Source organism: Hippocampus comes, unplaced genomic scaffold (assembly GCF_001891065.2).
Source record: "Hippocampus comes isolate QL1 unplaced genomic scaffold, H_comes_QL1_v1.1 scaffold283, whole genome shotgun sequence".
Taxonomy (NCBI): Eukaryota; Metazoa; Chordata; class Actinopteri; order Syngnathiformes; family Syngnathidae; genus Hippocampus; species Hippocampus comes.
The window spans coordinates 292,107-306,741 of NW_017806234.1; the positions used below are offsets into that span (position 1 = coordinate 292,107).

General features: G+C 43.3%; 2 protein-coding genes across 5 annotated transcripts; both read left to right on the forward strand.

The window, feature by feature from the left end:
* Positions 1–1,918: 1,918 nt before the first annotated feature.
* mrps9 (mitochondrial ribosomal protein S9) lies at positions 1,919–7,635 on the forward strand. Its single transcript, XM_019856574.1, has 11 exons — positions 1,919–2,040; positions 2,871–3,053; positions 3,896–3,958; positions 4,058–4,088; positions 4,178–4,257; positions 5,137–5,222; positions 5,300–5,375; positions 6,331–6,499; positions 6,582–6,690; positions 6,913–7,082; positions 7,168–7,635. The coding sequence occupies exons 1-11, from the start codon at positions 1,954–1,956 to the stop codon at positions 7,257–7,259; spliced, it is 1,146 nt and encodes a 381-aa protein (XP_019712133.1). The 5' UTR covers positions 1,919–1,953; the 3' UTR covers positions 7,260–7,635.
* A 209-nt stretch (positions 7,636–7,844) lies between these two features.
* Positions 7,845–14,425, forward strand: LOC109507259 (SLAIN motif-containing protein 1-like). Of its 4 annotated transcripts, none has more exons than XM_019856570.1 (8): positions 7,845–8,451; positions 9,088–9,221; positions 10,294–10,428; positions 10,541–10,615; positions 10,696–10,833; positions 12,253–12,531; positions 13,091–13,210; positions 13,479–14,425. In XM_019856570.1, exons 1-8 carry the CDS (start codon positions 8,147–8,149, stop codon positions 13,784–13,786), a joined length of 1,494 nt encoding a protein of 497 aa, XP_019712129.1. In that variant the 5' UTR covers positions 7,845–8,146; the 3' UTR covers positions 13,787–14,425. The 4 variants fall into 4 exon arrangements, with proteins under 4 accessions (XP_019712129.1, XP_019712130.1, XP_019712131.1 ...); XM_019856571.1 differs by having other exon boundaries at positions 13,509–14,425; XM_019856572.1 differs by having other exon boundaries at positions 12,215–12,531; positions 13,479–13,698.
* The last annotated feature ends 210 nt before the right edge of the window (positions 14,426–14,635 follow it).

Consider the following 14,635-nt stretch of genomic DNA (forward strand, 5'->3'; position numbering starts at 1 on the left):
GTGTGTGTGTGTGTGTGTGTGTGTGCGCGCGCGCGCTTGTGCGTGCTTGCGCGTGCGCGCGAGGACGGGATGCCCATGTGTATGTGGCTCTTTGCAGTAACACAGTAAAAAAAATTGCTTTTGTCTCTTACTGGTTGACCAACCCTGGCTGAGAGGAAACGATCCAAGAACTACAATTTTCCACCGATCAAGTACCAATGAAGAGCTACTCACCATTTTGCCATTAAAAGTACACACCGGGGGTGAGGATATTTTTAATGCTTTCATGGGATTTGTTAGCAGGACAAAACAGTGGCTTTTAGATTTATCTTTCCTCACTGATCTCACTGGCCAGCTCAATGAATTGGATTTAGAGCTGCGGGGTAAGGGTAAAGATGTAGTCAACATGATGAATTCAGTGAGCACATTTAAAAGCAAGCTAAAGCTGATGTCCAACCAGCTGTGTCTTGGTAACCTGTGCAACTTCCCTCACATGCAAGCAGAACGTCATGGGAAAATTGTGACACAGCTTGACAGTGCACGTTATGAGGAGCATGTTCAGAGCATCTCGTCAGAGTTTGAGAGGCGTTTTACTGACTTTGCATCCATCGAGCCTATAGTCAGCTATATGTGTTGTCCATTTGGTGCAAATATTGACAGTGGTGACATTGCCGCCAAAGTCAAATCACTTTTCGACTGTGAAAGCCCTACTCTTGAGGATGAGATTCTGAGATTGCAAAATGACACTGGGATCAAAGCCAGATCAACATCCGCTCAACCTGGAGAGCATGTAGTGCAAACAGAGATCTCCCTGTTTCGTAGCTGTTTTTTTCTGTTTGGTTAATATTTGGTTCTATGTAGGAAACCCAAATGGCTTGGCCCTGGGACTTTTAGTGTTATGTTTAGTGAATGTATGTGTGTGTGTGTGTGTGGGGGGGGGGGGGGCGGATGTTGACACTGGACTGGTAGATCTCCGGAGGTTGGCTCCTTAAAAATTAGTCCTTGGGACAAAAAAGGTTGGACAGCCCTGCTCTAAATTGTCCCTGGGTGTGAGTGTGGGCGTGGATGGTTGTTCGTCTCTGTGTGCCCTGCGATTGGCTGGCAACCGATTCAGAGTGTCCCCCGCCTACTGCCCGAAGACAGCTGGGATGGGCTCCAGCAACCCCCGGCGACCCTAGTGAGGATAAAGCGGTTCGGAAAATGAATGAATGTTGACTAATAAATTGCCTGCCCTTGTGTGGGGTCTCTCAAAACGTAAGCAAGACATTTGAAAACAAACAAACAAAAATATACCAATATAATAACAATAATAATCAATAACTATAATAATAATACTTTGTGCGCCCGCTGTAACGATTACGTACGCACGGGCAACTAGTTTTGGGAATGAACTACTATTTCGTGCACAAAATGGTAAGAAAATGCGCACAAAATAAGTGTTTGTGCATTACGTAGTCGCAGCTTCTTGTGGCTCACTCGAAGAACATCGAATGCACCTTTTTCCAAAGTTGAAAGGTCGAAGAAAAGCTACATAATGGACAAGGAAGGCGTGATCAACTTGTATTTTACGTTTGGGATGAGTAACAAGGACATCATGAAAAGCTTGGCAGTGCAAGGAGTCAGGATCGCTGAGAGACATTTGAATAGGCTGGTGAGAGCCTGACCAGCGGAGGTACGACTTGGACGCCAGGATCGATTTTATTGTTCAGCAACTGTAACGCTCTGGGAGGGATCATGGTTACTGGTGGATGTATCCAAAATTAAAACCATTTTTTCATAATATCACGACTTAATGTTGGTATAAAATAAAAACATCAGATGCAGTAATTTGTGGGATTTTGAAGGCACTGACTGCATTTGATGAGAACATTGCCCCCACCAGTGTGGTCGTCTTAAGGCACGTCACGCTGACGTATCTTTTCCTAGGTCACGACATGATAACTTCCGCTATGACGTCGTTTTTAGCCAGCCATCATGGCGGCGCCGTGTACGCGAACACTCGGCTATTTTCTCACAAAATATGGAACATCCTGTTCAAGTATATATGGAGTCTCATCACAGGTGAGTCTGTTTTGTAAGGAATATTTCCCCCACTTGGGCAAATTAAAACAGAGACAAGAATAGAGCGGTGATGCCCTTGAGCTAGCATCTTCTTGCTCCTGACACAGTTGCAGTGTTTGACATCCCTCCTGAAGTCCCGTCCGAGATAATGAGTGTGCCATTTTGCAATGCTGCTCGAATGTTAAGTGAGCAGAAGTTATCCCCGGTGTTGTGATACTTCCCGCGATGCATATCGAAAAGGAGTGTATAACACGACGATCACTGGTAAAAATCAAATGTACAGTATACCATGATGCATTGCGCCGATTCGGAAATCTGATTTTGTCGTAAGTTAATTCTTTAAACGAGGTCACTAATGGTGTAGTGGTACACTGACCTGACTTGTTTGTGGGCAGCGTGGGATCGGTTTCCACTCGGTGACGATGTAGGTGTGAATGGTTGTTCTCTACATGTGCCCTGCGACTGACTGGCGACCAGTTCAGGGTGTGGTCGACCTTGCGCCCAAGTCAGCTGGGATAGGCTCCAGCACCCCCCTGTTACCCTACACAGGATGAGTGGTGTTAAAAATGGATGGTTGATGGACTTTGTAAAACGTTCACTGAAGTATAGTCATCTTAATTTGCTTTGTGTGTGTTCTTATCAATCATATTAATCAACCTAAATCCTCATTTTGTCTTGAGCAGGGTGCTTCTACATCTTCTTACCAGTTCAACATTTCTGTGAGAACATTGTGCTTCTACAGCCCCCCCCCCCCCACACACTTCAGTAATTCTGTGAGAACATTGTAAAACTTAACCTCCGTTTGTTCTTGTTGTCTTTTCCTCCTCTAGGTAGTCAGGAGACAGATATGTACAAGTGCCGTCATGCACAGGAAGAACCTGGCTGCTGCTGGCCCCGAAAAGTTCACGATGGAGTTTATCGAGAAGCAGGTGGAGGAATTCAATATCGGCAAGCGGCACCTGGCCAACATGATGGGAGAGGACCCTGACAATTTCACTCAAGAGGACATAGATGTAAGAATTGAAGCTTTGGGGCACGTTTGAACATCAATTTGAATAGATTTATGGTTTAGATCAGCAGCTCTCCAACCTTTTGCACACAGTTCATGTCCAAGTACAAGGCACGAATGAAGCAGTGTTTGATCGACGCTTGCGAGTTGAAATTTGCATTTTGCGCCTCATTAGAACACATTGCACAGCAAAACTGAGACTCAAAGATTTTTCTAAGATTTTCATAGTTGAAAGAAACAGTGTCCAACGTCTTCAGGTGTGACGGTGAAAGAATGGCGCTCATTGTAGTCATCTTGTGTGACGCCGACGACTCTTTTCTGGTCTGAACCCCCGATGCCACGTGGTGCGCCTCAATTGTTCAGCTTGTGCTCTTTTGGGAATCGCTGCCATATTGTGGAGGGGACACAGGTGTGACTTCATCTGTTGTTGCCTTTTCCCACTTTTTATCTGGTAACCTCTCGCTTTTGGCGACCTTTCTTTGCATCTCGGGCACGCTTGCGCCCCCATGAGCCGTTCTTTCTCTTCCCCCGTTAACAAGCTGAAATCTCAACAATCCGCCCGCACACCACCTGTTCGCTCATCCATGTAGCCAAAAAGCAGAAAAGAGCATCTGTTGGCCGATCAGTGTGCGCGCATGCACACTTGCTGAACTTTGGGTGAATTGTTGGACATACTGTCCGAGTTCTGCTTGCTGTCCACGTTGCCCCACAAGCTCACCTTTCCTTGAACCACTGGGTAGCTTGTAGTTTAGCCTCCCCTACTCTCAACACCATCTGTTACCACGACCTCTGTTATTCTCAGCTGTCCTCATTGTAATTACCTGCCTTTTTCATTTTCTTCTAAAGAGGAGCATCGCCTACCTCTTCCCCTCTGGCTTGTTTGAGAAGAAGGCACGACCCCTCATGAAGGTAAAGAGAGTGACTGAACATATGTAGATGTTCATGCATGAAGGTTCATCTTTTTCAAAATCTCCTTTTTGGCACGTTACATTGTCCTTTCTTCATCAGCATCCGGAGGAAATCTTCCCAAAGCAGCGAGGTACATAATGTTGACCTTCTTGTTTTTTTTTTTTGTTTTTTTTTCCTGGGTGCTCTCTGGATCTAACGTTGTCTTTTCTCTTTTGGCAGCTGTCCAATGGGGGATGGACGGACGGCCATTCCACTTCCTGTTTTATACGGGAAAACAGGCTTACTACACCTTGATGCACGTAAGTTTGTCATAGGTCACGTTTATGCCAATCGACTGTATACACGCACCAATTCTGCGTTTGGGGTACGACGGCGTGATAACATCCGGTCACTTGGCGAATGCATAGCCATAACATTGACGGCATCAAACTCTTCAAAATATACTTACTGTCTCCTGGAATGATGCCAAGTTACTCTAATTGACGTATTATTTTTGTAATTTTCCCAATAATGCCAGTGTCGGTGAAGTACTGTATCTGATTTCATGAACTGGTCATTGTTTCACTATACATGCAGGTCTGTATGTACGAGCGGGACGGAGACAAAGTACCTCTTACACAAAGCCACATTCACACACATTTAAAGAATGGGGTTATGTTTCCTTCAGAGGGCGTCTTGGTAGCTTGAAACAGGCCAAGACCGGAAACACATAAGCCGCTGCACCTTTGCTTTTAATGTGCTGCCGTGCATATGGTCCATTAGTCCCCTTGAGAAATCCTGAACAGGCTTACCTTACCCCCCCCCCCCCAATTTTTTTTTTAATTGGTTAGTCAACAAAACGATGCAAAATTCTGAAATGTGTTAAGTACAAATGGAGACAAAATGGAGTGCTGCATAGTCTGAACTCGTTTGTTGTCTGAAGATGAACATGTCTTCACCTGTGCTATTTGTTACATGGCATTGAAACAATTAATTTGATTAGTTGTGGAGGTCTAGATGGTGACATAACTGTAGTGTGATATAATCACAGTTCACTCGGTAATTGTGCATTATCTGTGAATATAAGCGGCAAAAAATGGTGTGAATTGTCTTGCAGGTCATAATCATTTATAAATTGACAGACAAGACTTTAAAAACTCCCTTAGCCTGAGTGTGTTTACGTCCCTGAATGTTTTTAGGACACACAGAGTAAAATCCTCGACGTCGAGAAGCATCAGGATCGTCTACGAGCCAAAGGACTCTTCTCCCAGGATGTCAAGGGGATGTGGGTGCACAAATTGCGTTTGAGGACTCAGGAGGTGCGTCGTCCTGATTCTAATAGCACTATCTACCTCTCATTAGCGGCCTCAGCACAAGCAGGTGGCTCCTGAAGGAGGAGCTGGAGGAGCTGCTGGTCGAGCCCATTTCTCTTCAAGATGTAAGTGATTCCAAACAAACACAGCATTTTTAGTTTATTGGCCTATAGTCCACAACAACACACACCTTTTAAGTCACTTAATTAACCGTTCACATCGGTCAACACGTTTTTACTCAATTTTTTTAAATCAGCGATGCAAATAAACTTTTCCACATTTATTTTCTTGCACTAATTCTTAACATGCCCTTGTTTTTTTTCTTGATCACATCAGGTTTTCATAATAATAATAATAATAATAATAATAATGATAATAACATAGCAATAATACAATGTGTAATATTTAATAATATTCATAAATTAAGCTTGAGATTCAGTAACAGGTCAAATTTCTTTTTCTGAAATGTCATAGCTATAAGTTTCAACACACGGTAAAATATAAAGTTTGATTGATTGATATGTGTTGCGCAAGCCTTTTCTCCGTCAAACAAATCATGAAAATACCTTAAAAACCTGATGTGTTGGAAAAAAGTAAACACGTGTTTTTAACAGCATCAAAATTACTTTGAGGGGCACAGGCGTCTTTGATTTAAATTGTTGTTGACTGGTGTAATTGATGTAAGGGACTCAAGGCAAAATGTGATGGCAAAGTACACCTCACAGTCTATTGGGGAGAAACTTCGGGACAGGAGCAAAAGTTTTACTTTTACTGTGCACATGGGGCGTTCAAAGACCCAACAGAATATCACAAATGCAGGTGAAAAAACACCATCTGCCAATTCAAGCTAAAAGTACCAAAATACCACAAGATAGCACCAAAGTAACACTTTTTTTTCTTTGCATTGTCCTGAGCACATAAACACTGAAAGGCTGGTTGTTTTTTTTTCAACACACAAAACTATATATATATTTTTTTAACCCTATACATCTGGGTGGACGGGGAATATTAAAAATGGCATCAGAACACAAGAGACCCCAAAGCACCTGTGTGATGCCCGGCTGGTTTTTATCATTTCAGTACACTCGCTTTCTCCAGCTCATGGAGCGGCTGCTGTCTCTGCCGTACTGCGCCATGGAGGAGCAGTTTGTTCTCAGTTATCGCCAACGACTCGAATCTCAGTCCATGAAGCGGACTGTCCCATCCTTGGAGAAGGATGAAAAGGGCATGGCTTTTATCACCTCCCAAGGTAGATGCAGACTTTTTTTTTTTTCTCACTCCTGTTGCGCTGTCATGTGATAAAATGTGACAGTCTTTGTATTGACTCTCAGGACGAAGAAAGACATCAAACGCCTCCGTGGTTCTGAGAGATGGCGGCTCTGGAAGTGTCAACATTAATGGGCAGAACTACACCCAGTACTTCTCTGTGCTACAAGACAGGTTGGCGAGTGCTTTTTTTTTTTTCTTAAACAGTTTCTGCTCTCACTGCTCACTGTGTCTTTATCTCCTTGTTGTGAATGAATTACACAGTTGAAAGGGTCCGTGTCAGCAGCCTCACATGCTCCACCAGGAATTTAAACATTCTGGGAATGTTTCACGTCATTGCATATGATTGTGTTGACTCCTCCTCACGTTTATCGTCTTTTGGTTTTGTGTGCACAGAGAACAGCTAATGTTCCCGCTCCAGTTTATGGGCATGCTGGGACGCTTTGACGTGGAGAGCACTGTGAGCGGTGGTGGGCGGTCCAGCCAGGCGGGGGCACTGCGACTTGCCATCTCTCGGGCCCTGTGCAGCTTTCTCTCTGAGAGAGATGCGGAGACCATGAGGCAAGGTGGGCATGCCAGCCAGCTGCTTTTTGCCACCTCAGAGTGTAGCTGTCAAATGTTGGAGTTCTTTTTTTTCCCTTTATTTGCCAGCTGGTCTTCTGACTCCTGATCCCAGAGTGAGGGAGAGGAAGAAGCCGGGTCAGGAAGGCGCCAGGAAGAAATTCACCTGGAAGAAACGCTGAGGATGATCCCACCAGAGCTCATGCAATAATGACACCTCTTTACATGTGGATACTCAACAAATGGAACTGAGATTGTCTCCGATTCAGAAAACTTTATCGTGGATGCCACATTTGGTACTCAGCCACGAGGCGCTTCTGTCCAGAACGACTGAACAAGTTGTATTATATTCATTCGTAAATTCGTGCTCATCATTTAAAAAAAAAAAAAAAACATGATTACATCTCTTGTGTCACCGAAAAATGATTCAGCTTGAGCTCCATGGTGAAGCCTGTGTCAACATGAGACTTTTGGTGTGGAATTTACATTTGCAATTGCAATAGTCAAATTTGACCACTGATTTGTAACTTTACCGAGCATTACATTTATATAGTTGGGAAAAAAAATCAATGTGAGCCCTCTGGAATTACCTGAATTCCTGTACAAATTGGACATGAATAATGATCTGCTCATCTACTTAAAACCAACGTTTTCTTAAAGGCATACCACACAATCAATTTCAAGGTTTCATGGTGTTGGTGATGAAAAATTATGTGAACGTTGTGCAGCTCGTGGGGTTTATTGAGCCGGTGTTAAAATAGTGCTTGTGACGATGTTATGTAACCACAAGATGGCGACAAACGCACAACAATCCAATGTGCTTTTAATTTTTATCAGTCACAAACAACAGTGAAGTTTTGCTGTAATTAGGAATTAAATGAGATTTCTTGACATGAAAGTTACAAATTTATAAAAAATAACAAAATAACTAGTATTGAAATACAAACAGCGGCAGTTAATCTTCAGAGACGGCAGGGTGGAGTTTAAAGTGGGCGGAGAAACATCTTAAATTGACTACAAGTGCATACAAGTATCGGCTCACGGTTGTCTAGTCACACGTGGAGATCAGATGGAGACTGTTGTTGCGAACGCCGCCAACGTGGGCCTCAAGCAGAACCTTGTGAACGGCGAGCAGCAGTTGAGGAGGCTGCGGGAGCTCATCCTTAGGCTGGAGCTTCACAATAAGCGGCGGTCTCCTACCCGGGCCCGGGGTCACAGGGCTTGCACGCCACCTTCATGTCAGCTGGGCTCGCCAGGACCACCTGAACACCGTGTCCAGTATTTGCAGCAGCAGGACCAATACGAACCGTTAGTTCTGGACGAGGTAGAACTTTTGGACTTGGAACTGATTGGATTTTCTGATCATGAAACTTGGTGAGTGTGTACGTGTTGTTGTTTTAATTACATTCAAACAAATTTCACGTGCTTTTTATATCAATTCGTCCTGCTCCTATTTGTACATTTGGAAGCAAACATAACGCCACCCTGGGTCAACCCCAGAATCCAAGCTGTCCCAGCAGAAAACTCCTCGGAATCAATAATTGGATGATTATGAAGTCTGTCTTGGAGTGTATCATGAGTGAAGTGGGAAATTATATTTATTCACTTGTTTCGAAAAATGATTTGTTTACTGCGAATTCGTCTTTGTTGGTCCGTCTATGCCAGTAACATTCAAGGGTCCGTTTGGACATTTATAGTTGATGTTTTAAATATATTTGAATTCATACTGAACATTTAGTTGTAACATTCAATGTTTAGATTTAACTATTAAATATCGCTCGAACATGACATTGTTTGTAAATGTGTAAACAGTGACTCTCAAAATCACTTTTTCTGTAAACATTGGAGCTAAATTTGACAATATTGCTATTTTTATTCAGCGTGAGCTTTACAAACCTCACCCTATCCTGGATTAGCCAAGATGTTTCTGATTAAAAAAAAAAATCAGATTGAAACACGTTAACTCTGTGATCACACACTTTTTGGTTGACAGTCTTTGTGTCTTTACAGGTTGTATGTGCCACCCAAAACCAATAAGAAGAACTGTGAGAACTATTTAACACCTTTGCAGTGGTGCCGACACATTCTGGAGGCTCCTGAATGGAAGCTAGCAAAGCATGACATGCGCCTCCAACTGGAGATAGGTGTGAGATAGACTTGGTTACAATTATTATTTTTTGCTATTGCAACGTGTTCTAACTAGAAGTGTGCAAAACAGTTATAAGGTTAAAATTTTGCATTGGAATTAACAGGAATTTTCAAATTGAATAGTGGTTCAAGGAACTCGAATGCAGTTTATTCCGTAGTTCATCATATTACCAACTAAAACAACATTAGACTGCATGCAAGTATAATAGTACCTTGACTTACAAGTTTCTCACCGCCGCTTGAGTGCAGTGGGTAACAAAATGGAGCCATCAAGGTACAGTAATGCCCTCCCTTGTGGGCAAGGGGAGCTATTTATCTTGTATAGGAGTCTGCTTATCTTAAAAACAAATGTTTGTTTGTGCTTGAATGTGGTGCCTTTCCATTAAAGTACCCTGAATTTTCACTTAATTATTTTCCACACCTTTACAACCTTGGCTCCCGATGTCGGCCATCTTGTTGTGTCCACATGTGCTTGTCCACTTTCTTTCCAGGCGTAACCGGCCTATCTAGGCTTCATTTTGAGACAATGGTCTTCTGTTTGTTCAGGACGCCGGTGACAGGCAGTGCGGATGAGCTAATGGCCCAGTGCCCAGCTCCTTTCAAAGAAGCGTTGTCACATCAATAGTCTATTCAACTAGTAGTTAAACCTTTTAGACCAAGAACCACCAAAGAAATACTTAGCTCTCCAACTACCACCAATATTAATGTACATGAGTGCAGTAGGACCAAGTGTTCATCCAAAGCAAGACAAGTTTTATTTTTTAAATATATTTCATAATATGGTACCGCAAGTCTGTGTTACATTATCTGCAGTTTGACACTGGACTTAAATGCAGGAATATAAAAAAATGTTCTTAATGATTGGGTGAAAAGGATTGCACAGAAGTTAAACATTTAACTGCTATTTTTTAAAAACATTTGGGTCTTGGCAAATGTATTGAAATTGCCGTAAGTCAAGCACAACTCAATTTAGAGAGTCACTGGACTAATCTTTGTCTGCTCTCTTTCAACCGCTTCGAAATGGGTTGTCCTCATTCTGAAGCTATCCTTTCCTTTCAATATTTTCAGCGTCATGCTGGCGTAAATTACTTTACAGCCCACGGCCCACCTCCACCCCACCCGCTGTAAGCAGAGTTGCTGTCGTGTCCCCCATTGGCACATCCAGAACAACTTGCTCCAGTCCCCAGTCGCCTGAGATGCACGGTACCCACACAGAATTCACACGACAACAAAAGTTATGCTTGGGGAAGAAAAAAGTTGAATTTCTCCACTTGTTTTCAAAAAATGTGTTCATTTTGTTTTCATGTTTCCTGAGCGTCCTCTCGCCCTCATTCTCAGAACCCCAGTGGGAGGGCAAGGACTCCCACATTCATCCCCCACCCGACCCGTGGTAAGTCCACTTTTTCACTTCATGCCCCGAAAGAGCAGTGAGCCTCTGCTGCATTTTTACATCCCACCACCGCTTGCCAGGAAGCAGCCAGCGGCGCCGTAGCCTTCTGCCACAAGTTGACCGTGACGTCATCGTGGACGAGGATGACTTGGTCCCTCATGGCTACAAACTGCAGGATCTGACAGACGTGCAAGTGATTGCGCGGCTGCAGGAGGAGAGTAGGTCCAAACTCAAATTCACCAGCAATTTGATTTTTTTTTTTTTTTTAATTTCTGTGATTGATGTCTAATCACCATCACGCCCCGTCCCCACTAACTGTAGACCTCAGAGCTCATCGCTACTCTAGCTTCATTAACCCCACCAGGTGATTGTGTGTGTGTGTGTGTGTGTGTGTGTGTGTGTGTGTGTGTGTGTGTGTGCGTGTGCGTGTGTGTGTGTGTGTGCGTGTGTGTGCGTGTGTGTGTGTGCGTGTGTGTGCGTGTTTCTGAGGTAGGAACTCTTGTCACTTGACTCGAGTCAGACTTAAGTCACTGATTTTAGTACTGGACTTGACTTTATTTTTGCGGCAGAACCTTGGGACTTGGTCAATGCTTCTCACTTATTTTCTGGGTTAGGAGACTTGAACCTTTCAGCCTGACTAAGGACTTCCGCCTACAGTGGAGGCAATAAGTATTGGGCAACTTAAAAATTTACAAGTTTCCCCCATTTAGAAAGATAAGAGAGGTTTGCAATTTTCATCATAGGTACACATCAAGCATGAGAGACATAAAGTAAAAAAAAAGAAAATCCACAAAATCACATTTCACAATTTCAGATGGGCCTTTAACATGATTTTTACATGGTAGGGGAACCTTTCGGGTAATGCAAGATTTCATCTCATGTCAACGAAGTGAGTTACTTATTGTCATCTTTGTGACGATTATCCTAGCTGTCTTCAAATCATTGACCGGGTCCTGCTGTGCAGTTCTGGGCTGATTCCTTACTGTTCTCAGGATCATTTGAACCCCACAAGGTGAGATCTTGCATGGAGCCCCACTCCGAGGGAGGTTATCAGTGAGGTTATACTTCCATTTTCTAGTAATGTTTCCGACTGTTGATCTTTTCTCACAAAGTTGGTTACCAATTGCAGTGTGACTCATCCGAGCTTTGTGCAGTTGTACAATTTGGTCTCTGGTGTCTTTGTGAAGGTGTCTGGTCTTGGTTATGTTGAAGACTGGAGTCTGACAGTTTGAAGGTGTGTGCAGGAGTCTCTTATGCATCTAATCAGTGCAAACAGATGCCATTCGTACTATTACCGAGTGCAGGCCAGAATAACTTCTTAAAGAGCAAGTAACTGGTCTGTGAGGGACAGAAGTGTTGTTTGTTTTCTAGCGGCCCAATACTTATTGGACACCCATTTTCACAAATAAATTATTTAAAAATCATGCAGTGTGATTTGCTGAATTATTTTTTTACAATCTGTCTCTCATGCTTGATGTGTCCCCATGAAAACTATTACAAATCTCTCTTATCTCTTTAAACTGGTGAACTTATGTAGCCCAATACTTATTGGCCCCACTGTTTGTGACTTATTCCTACCTCTGGTGCGTGTGCATGCAGTTGTTTGGCATGCCATCCCTCATTACTTGCTTCCCCAGAACTCAGGCGGGATTATGCCAGCGCTTCAACCTCCCAGGCCAACCGGCGCAGCCAGAGCGACACCCTCACGCTCAGCGCCCGCCCCGGCCCAGAGGAGGAAGACGAGGCGGCCGGCGAGGACTGCGGCCCGCCGGCGCGCCGCCTCTGCCCAATGCTGCGCGACCACACCTTCTCCAGCGCCCAAGACTGGCAAAGCAGCAGCTTCCTGTCTATACATCCCTCCGCCCCACCTCACCCCTTTGCAGGCCGATTGCAAGTGCCTTTCAGACCAGGAGCAGGTGAGCAATTGTGCCCACTGAGTGACCCGCTCTTATGCTCCTATCACTTAATAATAACATTCTAAGCCTCTTGAAGTGTGCTTAAAGCGCCGTCTACAGTGCATTTCCGATCCCAGTTTGATGAGATTAGATTCATCCGCCCGCAAGTGCTGGGAAATGTTAAAGGCGCTTTATGTCGTGCTTAAAGACATCATTCCCAAATGCAGCGTTGGCTGTGACCTTCACTTGCAAGAAAGACACCTATCAATTGATCAACAATATTTGCCATTGTGTGGTTTCAAGCAGGGAGAGGTGGCCTCTGAGCTTCGATCATGACAGAATGCAGAGTCACAGAGGTTTTTTATTTTTTTTTACAGTGACACACATGCATTCAAAGGTTTTGATAGGGTCAAATTCAGTTCGCGTGTTAAGCTCAGTGCCGCATGTTAAACTCACCGAGAATTTTTCCTGGCTTATGTGGTCATCGTAGTACGATGTGTTGCCAGAACTCTCATATGTTACATATTTTGGATGAGTTGTTCTCTTTTTTTTTTTTTTTTTTTTTTTTGGTTTTTCTCAGAAAAGATGCAGCGCAGCTTGCCCAACCTTTCCCGAGCTCACAGTGTTCCCATCGCTTATTTACTTCGTACTAGCCAGAGCTTTGATTCTCCAAGCTGCTCGACTCTCCTGCAACCCTCCAGTAAGTTATCAGCTCGTCTGGGATTTTGATCAAATTCCCGACTCTGTGCCATTCTTTTATCTTATACAGTGCACATGTATAATAGATATTATACAGATTAACATGTGTGCTATACACTGTTTAATATCTATATACTGTATACTGTGACTCAGTTGGTACTGTTTTTCAAATCTAATTTTTCACTGTTTTCTATATCATTTGCATGTGTGAATATTGCTTCTGTGACAGTTTAATTTCCCTCATGTGATAAATAAAGTATCTATCCCAGTGGCCTCCCCCACCCTGTGGCACACCAAAGTCCAGAGCATGGGGAGCATATCTTCACCTTCACAGCAACCACGAAAGGCCACCGCCTATCTCAGCCCTAGCATCAAAGATGCGCTGACTTCACCGTTGCCGGGCGGCATGGGCAAGAGCAGGATCCCGATGCTGAGTAAATGCTTCTCCCCTAGTGTGTCCAGCCTAAGCCCGCCTTGGCCCACCCACTTTGATGACACAGCAAGCCCCTTCCCTACCTGCAAGGTGGCCCAACCAGGCCACACATACAGAAATATGATGCGGTTATTTTCCATGTAGCATTGATGGTACACTACTCGTATTCCTTGTGAGCGCAACGTTTTCCTGCTTTCAGTTTGCTCACGCCTCCAAAGCGTTTGTTGTACCCCCACCTGGGGGGACAGCCGCAACTGATGGCACCATTTAGCCAAGCCTAAGGTGCCTTTTTAAATTGAGTTTTGCAAAAAGTATTTATTTTTCTGTCTGTGTCAACTGTCAAGGGGGAGTTGTCACTGCTGCTACTGTGCTACACGCCCTTTTACAATACCTATGATATTTATAGATTTAGAAGTGTGATTGTTAATTTGTCCCCCACGCCCCATTTGGCAATATATGCCAATAATGCTGCTAAAATCAGATGTCTGTGGGCACTTTTTATACATAACTATTAATCAATGTAGTATTGTTAACTTATGGTTTATTGGTGGTGGTTTGTTCAACTGTTGTTTTAATATACTTGTCTCAATGAGGTTTGATTCACAAAATGCACACGAATAGAAAGTTCATCTTTGTTCACACTAAACAACAATTCACATCTTGTTCTGATTTTGTTTGCACCCTGAATGTCGTAGTTCATGCATAATTTAGAATGACACCATTTGTTTTCTGATTGTTGTGGCAAATGAAATTTATGTTTTAATTCTGGTCTAAATGAGCGATTACATATACAGATCACCATTAAAAATATACCATTAAAAATACATATTTTTAATGGTGAAATCTCAAAGTGAATGTCACACATTTTGATGAATAACCCTGCTGCAATAAATATACCCTAAATGTCATCCTTTCACCCTGAAGTTTGCTGCCTTTTCCCAAAGTTTGCTGAAGTGCAAAAAATTGAAAATGTTTAAAGTGGCATTCTTTTAG